General features: G+C 37.4%; 1 protein-coding gene across 1 annotated transcript; it reads right to left on the reverse strand.

The window, feature by feature from the left end:
• Window positions 1–15,230: 15,230 nt before the first annotated feature.
• Window positions 15,231–16,756, reverse strand: LOC105530209 (small ubiquitin-related modifier 1-like). Its single transcript, XM_011967620.1, has 2 exons — window positions 16,355–16,756; window positions 15,231–15,846 (listed from the first exon to the last, which is right to left on the reverse strand). Exons 1-2 carry the CDS (start codon window positions 16,658–16,660, stop codon window positions 15,841–15,843), a joined length of 312 nt encoding a protein of 103 aa, XP_011823010.1. The 5' UTR covers window positions 16,661–16,756; the 3' UTR covers window positions 15,231–15,840.
• Window positions 16,757–18,279: the final 1,523 nt, after the last annotated feature.

The raw sequence follows: 18,279 nt of genomic DNA on the forward strand, positions 1-18,279 counted from the left end.
CAAAATAAAGGAAAAAAAGTCAAATTCTGGATTTTTATAAAAGTCCAATCCTATGCATAACTGTAATTAATTCTTCTGGAAACTCCAGAGTTTTTTTCTCCCGGAAATAGAAAGCCTCTACCCCCACAAAACTGAGGGAGTGAGGGAAGGGAGTACTTTAAATGACAATAGGAACCACCTGCCTACTTTCCAAAGTGCTCATGAAATTTCTGTTGATGCTGGTGGCTGTATGTGGTGGCCTATTGACAACCCAAGGCCCGCAGAAAATTTCATTTGGTCAACAGTGCCCTGTGGAGCACCTACTAAATGTCAAACAGTGTGTAAGGCAAAAAATGTTTTAAATAAAAACAAAAACTTGAGGAGTGCAACCATGGTCAAGGGTAGGGGAACTATAAGAAAATTAAACATATGGTCAATGAAATATTGTATACAAAGGATAAATGGAATAAAGATCAGCCAGAGGGTAATGGGGGAGGAACAGGAAAAACTGCATACAGGAAACTATATTTGACCTGGGTTTTGGAGGGTGATTAAAATTTTCGAGACTGAGAAGGGAGAAAAAGTCAGTTCAGGGAAAACAAGTCAAAACTTCTTGAAGTGCATTTGTTCCCTGGTTATGACAGTCCTTAAGGGCAGAAGCACTAGTATAAAAGTTGTTAAAATTGGCCAGGTGTGGTGACTCATACCTGTAATCCCAGCACTTTGGGAGGCCAAGGCAGACGGATCACAAGGTCAGGAGTTCGTGACCAGTCTGGCCAATATGGTGAAACCCCATCTCTACTAAAAATACAAAAATTAGCCGGGCATAGTGGCGGGCACCTGTAGTCCCAGCTACTCGGGACAATCGCTTGAGAATTGCTTGAACCCAGGAGGCAGAGGTTGCAGTGAGCCGAGATCGTGCCACTGCACTCCAGCCTGAGCAACAGAGCGAGACTGTCTCAAAAAAAAAAAAAAAAAAAAAACCTTGTTAGAATTTAGGGAAGTTTTGTGAATATTATGACACCATCTAATTAGGCATACCAGCTAACACATTATCCTCTAAAATGAACACTCACTTTGGTCTCCACACGATGAAAGATGCTACCAAAAGGCTCACAAAAGGTATATTACAGATCTCTGCCAAACGTTCCTTAGTTTTTTCCTTCTGATTGATCCTTCACCCATCTTCAACTTAGCCTGTACCCTGGGAGACTGACATTCATGGGCGTCAACCAGGGGCTCCCTTGCCCTCAGGCTTCCAATGAAGCACAGCAATGGGAGGTATCAGTAGGACATTAAGGGGAGGAGAGGAATGAGGTCAGAATATTTACTGTCCTGATTCCTTCCCTGCCAGGTCCCATCAGTGGGCTCTGTCCCTCTCCCAAAGGCCACAGCTCCTATTAGGCAGCCACTTCTTATACCATAGCCAGTGGTATAGCAGTCCACCTTCTGTTACTAACACCAGAGCACTACCTCATCTCTTGTCGCTTCCCCTGAGGCTGCCTGTTCTCCTCCAAACTCTCCTAAATTATCTTGTTTCGATATATCATCTGTTTCCTGTCGAGATCCTGACCAGATCAGTGTTAGTCTCAGGAAATGGTAACAACACTTTTTTTTTTTTTTTTTTAAGAGACGGAGTCTCGCTCTGTTGCCCAGGCTGGAGTGCAGTGGTGCTGTCTCCGCGCACGGTAACCTCGTCTCCCAGGTTCAGGCAATTCTCCTGCCTCAGCCTCCCAGGTAGCTGGGACTACAGGCACACGCCACCATGCCCGGCTAATTTTTTGTATTTTAGCAGAGACAGGGTTTCACTGTGTTGCCCAGGCTGGTATCGAACTCCTGTGCTCAGGCAATCCGCCTGCCTCGGCCTCCCAAAATACTCAGATTACTGGTGTGAGCCACCGCCCCTGGCCTAACAATGCTTTTTTAAAGCACTGCCACTGTGTCATCATTCCTTCCACTCCCATTCCTGAAGTCAATATTGACCTAGAATATAGGTCCCTACAATTCTCCAGCCTTTCACAAACAAGTCATTGACCCAGTCTCTTTCCTGGATACAGCTAGAGTTTTCAATAGATTTTATTGTTAAATATGTAATAAACGATAATATGAAGTTTATAAAATATCATCTTTGTTGGTCAACTGAATTACTTTTATAAATTCTTATAATCAAAAAGACTTAATTAACACTTCAGTTTCATTTTTAAAACTTAAGGAAACCGAGTGTGGTGTCTCGAGCCTATAGTGCCAGTTACTCAGGAGGCTGAGAGGAGAGGACCACTTGAGTCCAGAAGTTTGAAGCTAGCTTGGGCAACATATTGAGATTCCATCTTGTATTAAAAAAAAAGAAAGAAAAGAAAGAAAGAAATAAACTTGAAGGAAGGGCAGGAGAAAATTCAGGAAAGGAGGAGCAAAAGGGAAAATGTAATATCAGAATAAAAGTAATAACTAGATGGTATTTCAACTCTCATTCTCAGATTAGTAAGTTTCTAATACCTTCTATTTTTTTCTTATTACATTCCTATACCAATTATATAAAGGATATTCAAAACTCTCCTGTAAAGTTCTTTCTAAATGAAACTACATATGTTCTTTGGGGAAAGGGAAGGGTCTCATTCTACTCTTCATAATAGTATATGTTTTATTAAAACTATTTTATTATGGGGAAAGCTAGCATTATGACTCTATAATGATAGTAATACATCCTTGATCCCAGATGTATATTATTTGTGTTTACAATCACTCTGGGAAGGAAAAAAAAAGACTTATTATTTCATCTTGCTTCCTAGAAATAAAAATAACATTTTAAAAATACAGATGATATTGGGCAGATTAAGAATCTGGTCCTAAAGTGACGAACATAAGTTATTGATACCAATTTTTACCATCAAGGAAAAAAAAAACTCCTACCACAAACATTAAAATAAGCCATAACTCTGTCATCTCCCAATAACCACAAGTGACAGCTCAAAGCCAAGACATTAGACTATAAGGAACACTTTATTTTTGTAAGGAAAATGTGGTAGGCAGAATTTGAAGATGATCCCCAATGATCCACACCCACATACAATTCCCGCCCCATAAGTGTGGTGGAACCTGCAATTATGAAGACATACCACTTCCAATTTAGTTACTAACCAGTTAGAGTTAATTAAAGGGAAATCATCCTGGGTGGGCCTGATCTAATTAGGCAAGTAAGTCTTTTAAAGAAGGTGAAGCATTAGACACATTTCTGCTGGACCGCAAGAAGCAAGCAAATAGTTATGTTGTGAACTGCTTACAGAGAAGACTACGTTTAAGAGCTGAGTACAATCCCCAGACAATAGCAAGCAAGAAAATGGGGACCTCGGTCATATAAGCACAAGAAACTGAATTCCACCCAGAGCAGCAACCATCTTTTAAAATTATGTATTTGGAGATTGTTTCAATTAATAGATGTCTGGCCTTGTCAACCAACTTTGTGAAAAATTACCTTTCTTTGATTTTCAGTTTCTCTGCCAAAAGTTACCTCAAGTTGTGGGGTCAGGAGGTGAGAGACAGAGAATCAATCTGTATTTCATCATTCTCTTAAAGCACAGAAGATTCAGCTCTTATATATTTGTAAGATTTTATATTAAGAAAAGATAATTTGGTGTTCAAAAAAGATGGCTGAAAACCATTGCCATAGAGAAAATTCCTGCATATGGTAAGATGAAATAAGATGATCCTAAGGTTCTCTTAAGCATCAACTCTAAAATTATGAAAATTTTATATTGTGATGATTCTAAGAACAATTACAGATAATCTGGTTGCCAATAAAATAAAAACATGAGTCATGTTTGAAAGGGCAATGTTGCGTATGTGTCAAATTTATCGGGTCCACATGAATTTAATTAGAAAAAAAAAAATCCACTCCAATGGGGCATTTTCAATAGATTCAGCAGACTCAGATTTTTAAAACTATTTTATAGTGTATTTGAATTTGCTATATGAAACAACTCTGATATCTTACTGTCGTGCTTACTAAGGCAAACTGAAGAGTCTCCACAAGACTCAGGATACAAACAGATTTTTTGTATTTAAAATCCAAATGAACAATTAACAAATCTCCCTCCCAAATAATCAATTTACAAGCCATATTTTTCTAAATGCACACACACATACACATAAACAGCATGTGGAGTGAACATACCTGTCAATGAAATTACCTTTTTAATAAACTTGCATACATTTGCTTCTTTTTTTTTTTTTTTTTTAACAGATTGTTTGCCTTTTAGAAAGCTAGCTGAATGTCATCCATGGAGCATTACGTTACTGCATGAAGTATCAAAAATGGAGAATACAAACAGCATTTCTCATATAATTCTGGCCAGTTTAATTTGGTCTATTACTTTTAGGACAAAATCAGAGGGAAGTGAAAAAATTCATAGCAAGTGGGCAAGAGCAGGTATCTAGGAAAGATGGCTCACTTTTCTAGACATTTTAATGCATGAATGTACTAGAGAAACATTAGAGGACAAAGTATCTTTGACAAACATGCAAAATGCACTTAATCCTCTTCTTGAATTGAAGGTCAACGGAAATAGATATATATGATCCATTAGCATGAATACTAATAGAGTTAGGAACTACATTTGTACATTCTGAGAGAACAATTTGAGTATTAGGAATTGAATAAAAATATCATTAGAGATTTTTGAACCATAATGAGTTGTCTGAGCCACTAGCTTTCCCCTTCCGGCAAAGGCCTAATGTCTGTAAGTACATTATAAAGGTTCCTGCTATATCAGCAAAATGATGTCCTAAATGACAGATATTTGAGACTAACTATAAAAATTGTTTCCAGAAAATAGGAAGAAATCCTCCTAGTGTCAATTCAATTTAACAAATAATTTATCATGCCCCTCTATGTAAGTTAACCATGTTAGCCATTGCAGGAGAAATAAAGAACAAACCTTAAGCTCCTGACAACTGGGAATTTATAATATAATAATAATAAATGAGGCAAATACAAAAATAACTGCATGAGCCAGGCTTGGTGGGTCACACCTATAGTCCCAGCTACTGTGGAGACTGAAGTGAGAGGATCGCTTGAGCTCAGGAGTTCAAGGCTGCAGTGAGCTAGAATGGTGCCACTGCACTCCAGCCTGGGTGACAGAATGAGACATCTCAAAAAAATAAAAAATAAATAACTGCGATTAAAAATGTATGCTATTAAAACACCATGAAGAGGCTTAGAGCAGTACTTTTCAAACTTTAATGTATACATGAATTACTGTAAATAGTTTTAAAAATATAGATTTTGATATTAAGGGTCTGAGTGGTCTAGGAGCTGAGATTCTGCATTTCTAATACATTTCAGGTGATGATGCTGATGTTGAATTCTGAGTTTCAAAGCCTTAAGGTAAAACAGATGGAAGACATCAGCCCAAGTAAGAAGAGGGAAGAAAAGTATAGTCATGACAAGAAGAGATAACATGTTATTTCAGAGGACTCTTGAATAGGTGGAATTTTTGAGGAAAAGGAAATCAAATATAAAATAAATCAATAAATCAACAAAAGAAACATGATTTGCTTTTTTTTTTCCTTAACTCATGGAGTTTTTTCAATTAAGGTAAATCATAATAATGATTATTAAGTCTACTGTTTTAAAAGAGCTATCTTAACATTATCTGTACAGATAGAATAGAATTTTATTTGCATGCCATTCCTAATAACTTAGGTGGTTTCTAGCTTTTGCAAAATCAAATATCTTCACACAACTACAATTTTAAAATCAGTGGTTCACAGCATGAGCTCAGACAAGAAAGCTCAACAGAAGCTGAAACTTGTAGACCCAATTCTGGATTATATCCCTGATTCTGGATCATGTCTCCCACTCCCCCATCCTTGGACAAGGCTGCTCCAAATGTTGGCAGCCACATCCATGAAGAAGGGAGGCAGGATGTAGAAAAAGGAACATAGGGCTTTTTTTCCCCTTAAGCAGCAAAGAACTCTTAACCTCTACATTTTTTCTATTGCCGTGAAACAACTTACTATAAACTTGGAACCTTAGATAATACACATTTTACTATCTCACAGTGTCTGTAAGTCAGAAGTCCAGGCATGGCACAGCAAGGACTTCCAGTCAAAGTCTTACCAGACTAAAATCAATGTAAGAGCTGGGTGGCATTCTCAGTTGGAATTCAGCATCCTCACCCAAGCTCATTCAAGTTGTTGGAAGAATTCAGTTCCGTGCAGTTCTGGACTGAGGCCCTTTTATCTTGCTGGCAAAGGGCTAGCTCTCAGCTCCTAAATGCTGCTCTCATGGCCTAGCCATGTGACGCTCTCATAGTGTGTCAGCTCACTACTTGAAAACTACCAGGAGAATCTCTTGCTCCAGTCTGCTAAAATCTGGTCTCATATAATGTAATCATAGGAGTGATATCCCATCATCTTTGCTGTTTTCTATGAGTTCGAAGTAATTCACAGGTACTATTTAACTCAAGCAAAGTAAGTAACCAGGAGGCAGGGATCATGGGGTGTCAGTCACCTTGGGGTCTGTCTGCCATAATCAAGACAGTTCTTTCTCAGAAACTGTGACATTTGATTGGAGACTGGTAGAATGAAGAATCAGTTATGTGAAGGCAGTGGGCTGAGGAAGCAACCACTGAGAACAGAAGGGCAGAGAAAATAAGGAAGGAGGTATCCCTTAAAATGCCTGCCGCCAGTACCCATATCAGATATCTTTTAATTCGTCACTGGATGCTATTGGATATGAACAAAATACATCACATAAGTTTTATAAGCCCAACTACCCAAATTTCTCAACCATTTCATCCGTACCCAAAGAGGTATGCATCAGTGTGAAAGACACAGAAAAAATACTGTATATCTTCCTGGAGCACCAAGTTTATATTTGGTAATATTAATAAGTAATTTAAATATTCTTATTTTAAAAACAAATATGTTTTTATTTTATTAATAAATATTAATAATATATTATTAAATATAGTATCATTTTAAAAAATAAATACAAATGCAAAATTTATACTAATCTTTTAGATAAGACTTGAAGACTCAAAGAAATGTCCAGTTTGAAAGTACTTTACACATTTCTCTCACTGTAGTTAGGGGAGCTGTGCTGGAAAGGCTTGAGACTATGCTATTTTGAGCCTACTCTGTACTTTATACTTCATTAAGTATTAATGAGGGAAAAAAACTCACAGGTGCAGACATAAATTTTTAAACACATTGTATCAAATGTAATGCACCTAAGCATTTCATTGTGGTCTCTGAAAGGCAAATTGCAGACTAAATTATTATAAAGGTAGTTTAAATACATATATACATATATATGCAGTCAGGTACTGATGCCTAGGTTACTGTACTTTACAATTATCCTACCCAATAATTAATTTTCAGGGTGGTGATAAAGGCTTTCTGTTTATTTGTTCTGGGTTTTGTTTTTGTTCTTGTCCTATAAGCTCCAATGTGTATCCTATGTTTTGTGGCATAAATTGCTAATGGTACTCCAAAATCCATTCTCTCTTTTTTCCTTATTAAGAAAATCTTTGCCTGGACACCATGCACATTCTAAGCTTCCTTGCAGTTAGATGTGGTCATGTGGTCAACTTCGGTCAATGTCAACAGTAGAGTCCTTAAATGGAAAGGATGGGCCTCCTCTTTTTTTCTTCTTTTCTCACTGGCTGGAATGTAGAACGGTCGGCTGCACTATTCTGGATCATGTGAATGGGGGTAATACCTGAGGGATGGTGAATCAATAAGATAGAAAGATCACAGGATACCAACACAATGGTACTTATCAGTTCTGGGCTGCTTATAGTCTGGTTGTAATGTGGAAGAAATGTAAACTTATTTTCTATTAAGGCCTTGTAATGTTGGATCTTTGTTAGAATAGCTCAACCCATGTCCTAACAGAATTTGACAACCAGAAGTAGTTGCCACCCTAATGGAACCTGTAATATGTGACACTGACTTGGAAGTTGAACGGCAGCTGCTGACAAAACAAACAGTAAGATGAAAAGCTACTGACTCTTTCTAAGCCACACCAAAACATTTAGTATGGATTGGCTTCTTCTTGCTGCTCTCAACAAAGCCCTTCAAGAAAAATAAACTCAGCCTAAATAAAGCAGTCTCAGGCAGATGTGGAAGTGAATTCAGCTCTACTGAGGAAAGTGTACACCACATACAGCTTGAAACCTAAGTTGACTTTACTGTGGGGCTTTATAGGGTTTAAAAGTCAGGTGTTTCTATATTCCTTACTAACACAGTTAAAACAGGAGGTTCAGAAGACACAGACTAAACTAATATAATCCTGGGACCCTAACAGTTTCTAGCCAGACAATGGCAGCCTGCCCAGAAATCAAAATGGTAAAGGTATTACCTTCTCACCTAAGCATGGAAATAATTGTCATTGATTAAGACACTGGGGAATTTGCAGAACACAAAGTCCAAAGTTTAAATCCAGAATTTTTAGCTGGGAAAAAAAAAATCTATGTTTGGCTGTGGTTACTTGCATTTGGAGTTTGGCTGTGGTTACTTGCATTTGGAGTGAATCTGCACAAACAGGCAGACAACTCAATGAGTTTTTGAAAGCATGCAGTAATTATACACACACACACACACACACACACACACACACAGCTTGGACCATAAAAGCCTATGACTGTTCATCTCAAAGACAACCTCTCAGACCCCCTTACAGGTACCAGCAGGAAGTCAGCTTTGAAAGCTATCTAACCCCAAGAAAACAGTACACTTTCCAATGTCCACTTTAAATTTGACCATGGAGAACAACAGAAAATAAAGAACCTCCCAAAGGACATAACCAGAACCATGGAGAACAAGTGATTTTCTCCTCCACAAAGACAGTGGGGCAAGCTTGCCAGGAGGCTAACAAAGACCTTTTTCTACTGCCAGGATAAAAATCATCATGATTCCCACATACAGGATTTGACAGTTGCTAAGTAACTGCTAGGTTTCCTATCTTCCCCTTTTCCAAATGAAGAGTCTTATCTTGCTTCTCCTCTACTGCTATCTTTTGGATGTGTTACTGCACCCCTACTTATACAATGGACACATTGTTGTACATTGGATCCTTATGTGGGCCATTAGTAGATGGCAAACAAATTAGCTCTCAGATTGGATGTTCCAACCACAAGAATCCACATCAGAACTTGGGGAGAGAGCTGACTTCCCACCTCCCAAGTACAATAAATTATGAGATGGATGAAATGTGGTGAGGGAGTAGAGATGCTCCATGGATGGAAAAGAGAGTACACATGGCAGTAACTGCTAGATGTCTCCCAAATGCATGTTCTTTTTCCTCCACATTAATAGGAGTCTTAGCTAGGTATATGGTACCCTCTTTTGCTATAGGTGGTAACATGTGTGACATGAGTGAGTTCTGACTAAAATGCTGCAAGAAAAGTGATGTGTGCTACTTCCAGGTCAGTTCTTTTGAAGAAAAGAGCATGTCCTCTACTAGAATTTGCATGTTTGTCCCCCACAAACTTCTGGTTGAAGTTTGATCCCCAGTGTTGGACGTGAGGCTTAATAGGAGGTGTTAGAGTCATCGAGGTGGATCCCTCATGAATAGATTAATACCTTCCATGGTGGAGACCAGAGGCAGTGTGAGTGAGTTCTCCATTTGTTCCTGTAAGAGCTAATTGTTAAAAAGAGCCTGGAATCTCCTCCCTTCTTGCTTCCTCTCTCACCATGTAATCTCTGCATAACGCTGCTCCCCTTCACTTTCCATCATAAGTAGAACCAATCTGAAACCCTCACCAGAAGCAAATGCTTCTTACAGCATGCAGAACCATGACCAAATAAATCTCTTTTCTTCATACATTACTCATCTTCAGGCATTTCTTTATAGCAACAGGAATGGACTAAGACATTCTCCCTGTTCCTCTTCCTGCTAGGCTGTGAACATGGCAGTCTCCATTCACACATATTACATCAATATCCTAGGGAGAGCAAAGCCACAAGATAGAAGGAGCCTTAGTCCCCAACACTGCAGATTCCTTACTAGCCATGCACTACAATAATAATTTCTATCTTATTTACACATCTGTTGTTTTGGATCTCAGAGCAGCTAAGCCTATATTCTAACTTACATATGCTTATAAAACTACGACAAGAAACTTTTTAATTTGTTGTAAAAATATATCTCTAGAATGGCTTTAAAATCCTATTCCAGCTAAACTTCTGGTTAATTTAGATTGTGACTCACTACGCAAAAATCAGTGTTTTGCACAACCATTTACTGCCAGATACAGTGCTAAATTACCACTTATTTTTAAAAATAAGAAAGCTCTAAACATACTGAAACCTGACTGAAATGAAATGCATTCTTTAACAGAAATTTGTAAACACAGGTAAAAATGCCTTGAATTCTAAAACCTGGGAATTGTTTAACCAATTTTAATGTAGCACTTCTTAAAATGTAAATTTTGTATTAGTACATATGTTTTAGAGTTTGTTAGAACTGAGACTTTTCATCAGTTAATTTTCCACTATTAAAAAAAACCTTTAAATTTAAATATCTGTCATATAGAGTAACATTTATTCAGTACAGGTATTTGGTTACCTAATATTTATTCAGTAAAAAAAAAAATATATATATATATATATATATATATGCTGATGTCTCCTGAAAGCCTAAGAACAAAGAAAAATAGTTAATAAAATAACATTGTATATGTCCTTGATGTTTCACAATTCACATATGCTTTTTATGTATCTCTAATATACAAACATTTGCTTTGTCCATTTAAGAGTTTGAAATCAATAAAGAGCAATATGGAATCATCCATAACACAAATTTGTTCAAAGGAGCAACATGCGGTATAAACTGATAAATAATGTGCACCATGATGAACTTGCTAGATGCCCTAATTGGCAATTAAAATATAGGCTCCCATGCATCTATTTTCAATGGAGTCTGCTTGCCACTACCACCAGTCCATAATACCCCAAAACCAAATCACATTTGTGAGCAATTTAAACCATAAAAGAACTTTCGAAGATAAGACACATTTACCATAATCAGATATCTCTTCCATTAAGCTCCAAGGCATGCCAAGATTTGCACACCCACTGAGAGAATGACCACCTTCTCCTAGGAGCAGTACAATAGATCCCTATCCATTACTCTTTTGGAGTGCAGGGCATTTTCTTTCTGATTTCCATCTTTATGAAGATGGATATCTTTTAAAATGTTAATTTGCAGTAATTTCAATAATTTAATTCAGGTTCCATTAATGACTACACATTTTGAAGATTTTTATATGGTGTCAACCCAACAGCCTATCCCTCTACTCCAGATCTGCTGGGATGTCAAGCAATGTGGGATGTGAGATGTTCACATCTTCCTCTTCTCCCTATACTACCCCACACACTATACACCTTCCAATCATTCTGTACATTTATCTGCTCCCACACACACTTTCAACCAAATTGTGTTTTAGGGACACTACTTGCATCTTTGATTCATCTTTGTATCTCTTCTCCCATACACCTAACCTCCTATATATAGCACTATGCTTCCCATATGGCAGGTTCTTAGGAAAATGAGAGAAGACTACGGAAACTATTCAAAATGGCAACAACAACAACAACAACAACAAAACACCTAGGTTTTTTCTCACTTGTGCAATCCACACACTGTAAAACCTTTACAAAGTATGAGTATTCAGATCATTCCCATTATATTTTCATGGAAGTGAATGATTTAAATAAGAATTTTTAATGGAAGGAGAAACTTCTGGTTTAAAAAGACAATAGCACTCAATTTATGCTAATAAGAGGTGAATGATTCAAGTTCATGAGGAAAAGTAGAGACAAACAGAATTACTGGATGTTAGATTTTGTTTCCTTGAAGGTAGTCTTTATTTAGGAGACTAAAGTTTATTCAAAAAGAAAAAAAAATTAAAAACAATGAAAACCTAAGATCTAAATTTTGCTCCACCACAACATTGTGGGATAAACTTCATTTATGTTATACCAAACTATACTAAAAACACTATTATATATAGAGTCATATATACATTGTAATGTATAACCTACAAAAGATATTCAATAAAAAGTACTTGACTGATTGCCTAAAAGAAGGAAATACATATATATATTTGTCAGAACTGAAAGATGATTAATAGCACTGTTGGAAAAAAACAAGAATATATGTCATTCAACAAGTGCCTACCATATATGGCAGTCATTTTACATGCATTATTTTACTCTGTACAATAATCCAAAGAAGTAGGTATTAATTTTATAAGTTTACATGTGACAAAAGTAAAATATGGACAATTAAGTGCCAGAGAGAGCCAGAATTCAAGCCAATGCATGTCTTATTCCAAACCCTGTGAGTATTCTCTAGGTCACACTTCCTGCCTAGCCACAGCCTTCACAATAGTGGTAATAGTATGATTATTTTACTTGAGTAATTATGATTAAAATAATTGAGTGTAATTATTATACTGAAGTCAGGATAGAAGGAGCCATAGCTAGAGTCTCAGTGTAACACATGCTGATTCCATCACTGAAACACAACATAAATACGGAAGGAGAGTATCCTATGCTGTGCAAATCTATTTGGTTCTTGGGCTTAGACAGAGTTTCAATAACAAGCTCAAAATGCAAGAAATTCCAAATCTATTTGGTTCTTAATTTTTAGGTAGCAAATAGCGAGTTTGGATACTGAAGGATTCAATTAAAAAAAAAAATTTTCACTTCCTGAGTTCAGATAGCTAAAGTTCAGTTGACAAATGATACTATCTATCTAAATGGGTTTTATAGTGTGCTTCCTATGCATCTTGCACTAAATTTAGTCGTGTATACAGAGGAGCCTTAAGACATTTGGTTCACAGCTGGGTGTGGTGGCTCACGGCTGTAATCCCAGCACTTTGGGAGGCCGAGATGGAAGAATCGCCTCAGCCCAGGAGTTTGATACCAACCTGGGCAACATAGGGAGACTCTGCCTCAAATATAAAAAATAAAAATAAAAAACAAGAATTTGGTTCCAAAGAGTTATAATCTACTTGGAGAAACAAGTCTATCACACCTATGTATATGTAATCACATATATTAAATCTACAATAGTGTATGAAGTAAAAGTCAAATCAAATGCTAAAAACTGCATTTTTTTTTTCTTTGAGATGGAGTCTTGCTCTATCACCCAGGCTGGAGTGCAGTGACAAAATCTCGGCTCACTGCAACCTCTGCCTCCTGGTTCAAGCAATTTTCCGCCCCAGCCTCCTGAGTAGTTGGAATTATCTGCCATTACGCCCGGCTAATTTTTTGCAATTTTTGTTTGGCCAGGTTGGTCTTGAACTTCTGACCTCGTGATCCACCCACCTTAGCCTCCCAAAGTGCTGGGATTACAGGCGTGAGCCACTGCGCCCAGCCGTAAACTGCAATTTTTTAAAAGAAGAGATTGATAAAGATGGAAATAATCACAAAAGCACAAGTCAGGGGATAAGACACAGTAAATGTGGAAGGAAAAATCAGCAGGACCTGGGGATTAAAAGGATATTTCCAGCGAAGAGGGAGCATCATTAGTTAGAGCTAATTAACAGAGCTTAGAAAAAGTGCTGCCTGGCTTTTCATGAATGAGTGACAAAAAGAGTGTGACATGAAGAATGAAAGAGTGACAAGAAGATTGTGATATAAATATATATCTGGCTCTTCATGCTGCCTGCAGCCACAGCATGCCTCAACCATCATTCTCCCAACCCTTGTTTGTATAACTACCAGGCAGTCCTCTCAGGCTGCAATGATGTGTGTGGTGCTTTTTGCTGCACATAAGGGAGATTACTCTGTTTGCTCAGCATTTCCTAGAAGGAGCTTTCACAAGAACATTTTCATTTATAATCCAGTGGTCATTCCTTTGTTTCTTTGTGGCAAATCCAGCCCTTGCATACCTTTTGTCAACCACTTATGCTTGCCAGAAAGTGAAATAAATGGCAGTGAAATAAATGGAAAGGCCAAAGTGAAGTGCAAGCAAGTTAGATAAGCTTCTTCAGTTCAGGACAAGGAGGCAGTTGGTGCTCTTGTTGGCTGAGAGTATTTGCAGCACTGTGCACTCATATGTTCAAAGGCTGAGAGAATTCAGCACCATGTGTTACACTGGCTGTCACTGGTAAGACAATAAAATAAAATTCAGATTCTGGGAAAATATGTACTATAAATGAGCCATACTAGATGTTTGCATAAAACAAGGATCAACATTTTAAAAGAAATTTTAAAAGAAAAAGACAAGTAAAAAAATCTATTGTCTCTTTAAAAGAAAAAGACAATAAAATAAAAAGAAAAGAAAATAAATACATAAAATAAAATAAAAAGACAATAAAATAAAATTCAGATTGTGGGAAAATATATACTATAAATGAGCCATACTAGATGTTTACATAAAACAAGGACCAATATTTTAAAAGAAAACGTTTCTGAAATAAATGGCATTCTAAGGAAATTGCTGTGTAAGGAACCCAGTTTTTGGTCTTCTGTAGATCCTTCAGCCCCATCTGCATCACCTCCTAACCTTGTCAGCTGTCTCAGCCTCGCCTGGAGAGAGGGCTGAGCTCCTGGCACTGCACAAGACCTGCAGTAGTATGGCATCAGACCTGGTCTGACTAGACTCACAAAAACCCTTGCACTTCCCACCATTTCTAGACACAAATGAAGGGCTGCTCCATGGGGTTGCAGGATCTGGCTTCCCAGTAGCTTCTGGAATGAGTAGCAGAACCCAGCAGGGCAGGAGGCAAATGCTAACCAATGGAAGACAAGAGATAGGAAGAAGGCACAGATACATTATTTCCCTTTCCTCCCTCCAGTGGACTAATCCTAAATGAATGTTTCCATATGGGTTATCCAGAGACACCCCTGGTGACTTGGCTGTGTTCACAACTCCATTATGTGTCACCTTGTATTTGTCATTCCGTCTTCTCTGCCTTGCTTCATTTTTCTCTCACTTCTCTTACACTGTTATTTCCCCACTTGGTAGAGCATAAGCTTCTAGGCGCTGTTTTCTAGGAAACCCAGCCTAAGATAGGCAATATTAAACTAACTGAGGCAATTTTTTAATGTTTTTCCAAAAGTATTAAGAGAAAAAGAATAAATTTTTAACTATGTCTTTGCTTGCAGTGGAGTGAGGAGAAAGGGAACTAACACAGGTTGGACATTTACAATGTGCCTGGCACTGAGGGTAATAACATTACATGAAATAACATGAAAATCACAATTGGGTTTTCTTTTCTTTTTTTTTTTATTTTGCATGTCCATTTATTCAACATGATTAGGTAACTGTATCATATATATGCACCATACACGAATATCAAGTTTTTTAAAAAACAGAACACTGAGTATTAAAAAGGTATTGTGGCCTTAATTAAATCCTTGATTCAGAAAGCACTTCAGTAACTTTCAGTGCTTCAAAGTCATTAACATCATCACTGTATAGTAATGAAGAAAAAATTTGTACCATGTGCAATTTCCAGTATTTATGCAAGAAAATCTTATTTTAGGTATTTTCATTTCTATACAATTAAAATAAAATAAGTATTAGTACGACTTTTACAAACACTGTTCATTTTAATGAAGTTGGTACAGACAATGTCCATTTAAAACCCATATCCCAGGCCAAAAAGTACAAATAAAATCAAAAAGAGCAGTGTTCTGTTGTATTCATTTCTGCATGTATAGCTTTATTAGTTGCTAATGAAAATTAGAACTTTTCTGGGATCTTCTGACAAGATTTTTTAAAAATCTTAAAATGACTTTTCTTCAGTGAAGCCATCTTTGGAGTTAGTCATTACTCTCACCTTATCTGTCATCTTGACTTCAACCTGATATTCCTCTTCTTTTGGTCCAGACCCTCAAATTTTAAAAGTAGCTTCAGGTTAAGGAAAGGTCATTTTTCCACAGTTCAGTTCTCTGAAAAACTTCCATCTCCCACTGAAAGTCACAGTAGTGACAGGAGTGAAGGAGTGACAGGAGTGAAGCAATCACATGCTAGAACATGGTAGAACAGGACTGAAGCAATCACATGCTAGAACATCAGGGCCAATTGGAAAGTCATTATGAATACTTGCATTGGTTGATCTTATTTATCACCACAAGCCTGAAAATGCAATGTCTTGAAAAAGGTGGCCTCTCTGTGCACACGTAATTTTTAGAAAGGAGAGGGTAATATGAAGGGGACTGAGGTTTGATCACCAAAAATCAGCACAATGAAAACAAACAATAATGAACAATGAGCACTAGAATTCAAATTACCAGATGTTTCAAAGAGACAGGGTGCCAGTTTTCAATTCTGTTTTGAACACCACATTACAAAAGAACTATTTTTAAAAATAAAAAGGATTAAGGGAAAAGAAAAAAAAAATAAAAAGAATATGTAAACTGTTGAATGATCCCTCGTTTGTTCCTGATATACTTCAATCACATCTTCTTCCTCCATTCCCAGTTCTTTTGGAGTATGATTATCAGCAATTCTCTGACCCTCAAAGAGAAACCTGAGTGAATTCATTGGAACGCCCTGTCTTTGACAGTATGATTCTTTGAGTTTCTTGAGATGTGTTGTCATTTTCACTTTGAAGTGAATCTCACTGCTATCCTGTCCAATGACTTTGAGTTTAATATATTCACCTTCCTTCTTATCCTCCAAGTCCTCAGTTGAAGGTTTTGCCTCCTGGTCAGACATGATGACGGTGGCTTCACCCGGGGGTCTCCGCACAGCAGCAGCAGCCTCAGGTAGGCAGAACCTCACTCCAGGGTTTACAAATTCGTCTCCCTTCCCCACAGCCACAATTGGGTTTTCATGTAATTTCATGTACTGTCATTTAACCCTCACAATAAACCATCCAATTTTATTGATGAAGAACAAGGAAATATAAATAGAAGTAGGTAGGTTTTTAACTTTTATAACACTGAGCTCAACATAGCAATACAAGCATTGCAGCTTGGATTAAGTGTTGTAGTCAGCCAGACCAGGTCAGGCATATTCCAGAACTCAAGTATCTGTACTACTAAACCAATCTGCAGGAAATCCATTAGTCCTCCTCATTTTGAATGCTTGGTTTCATCTCTTTTTCATTCCTCTATTCAGATGCTAATCAAAGCTCTGCAGCAGCCAGGCAGCACTTTTTCTAAGCCAATTCTTCTGCAAGTTTTGCAGAGTATGCAATACATAGGTCATCTTCACATCAGATGCTGCAGTCTTTTGTCTATTTACCGTTTTGAAGCAGAAAACCCGTTGAATTTCACCTAATTTAAACTTCATTTTCATTAACCAAATCTTTAAAGAAACTGCAAGTGGCTCTATCCAAGCAATCTTCTTACTGCTTTCGGCAAACTTATTTATAACTAATTAGACATAAATAAAACATTGGCTTGCATTTTTGTTAATTTTGCTGTAGATTTATAGAATAATCACAAACACTGATATAGCACATGCTATATACCAGCCACTGATTTACATAGTTTACATTAGTTCCAATCTCAAGACTTGAAAAGATCTTAAAGATATTGGAATACAACCCCAGGGACTGCTTACATCCCCTCCATGATAATGTCACAAGAATATATTTCACTGAGTAGAAGAGCTTCCGCACTGGAGTCAGAAAACCCAGATCTACCACTTTTTGTCAGGTGATTATGTAATATAGGCACGGCAATTTCAGATGTCATTGCCTTTGATTCTCACAGCGACCTTATATATAGTTACAGCTCTGAAATCTTCATTTCCATCCCAATCTCTTTTCTAAAGAAGGGATGTGGGGGAGTTCCTGAAACCCCCATATATATCGAAGGACAACTAAACTGTCTTCACGTATCTCTGCTCTTCCCACACCAATCCCTAGCTCCATTAATGAGAAATGCCAATCTTCCTAGCCTTCTCTCTTACCTATCTCACATCTAATCCATTATGAAGATCTCATTGTGTCTGTGTAAAATCTCTCAAACCATCTTCTGCATCCCAACTATTAGCTCAATTCAGAGCCATATCTCACCCGGACAATAGCAACAGTCTTCTCACTGTTCTCGCTACTTCCGCTCAGCCCAATTCCCTGTCCACTACCATACATATATTTTAAACTGTTTTCCATAAACCTGCTAGAGTAACCTTTTAAAAACATCAAATTTAGTAAAAATTCTAATTTTTCTATTTAAATCTCTTAGTAGCTCCCCATTATTTTTAAAGCTAGGTTGATTCATTTTAGCCCTCAAACACTTCAGGCGCTTTCTCTTTCCATTGCTCTAGAACTGTTCTATCCTCTGCCTGAAATGCCCATCCTTATCCTGCTCATCCCACCCACCCAC

The sequence above is a fragment of the Mandrillus leucophaeus genome, unplaced genomic scaffold, assembly GCF_000951045.1.
Source record: "Mandrillus leucophaeus isolate KB7577 unplaced genomic scaffold, Mleu.le_1.0 Scaffold1199, whole genome shotgun sequence".
Lineage (NCBI taxonomy): Eukaryota > Metazoa > Chordata > Mammalia > Primates > Cercopithecidae > Mandrillus > Mandrillus leucophaeus.

Coding starts and splice junctions, on each gene's coding strand:
- LOC105530209 (XM_011967620.1), bottom strand. CDS start 16,660: ATGTCTGACCAGGAGGCAAAACCTTCAACTGAGGACTTGGAGGATAAG.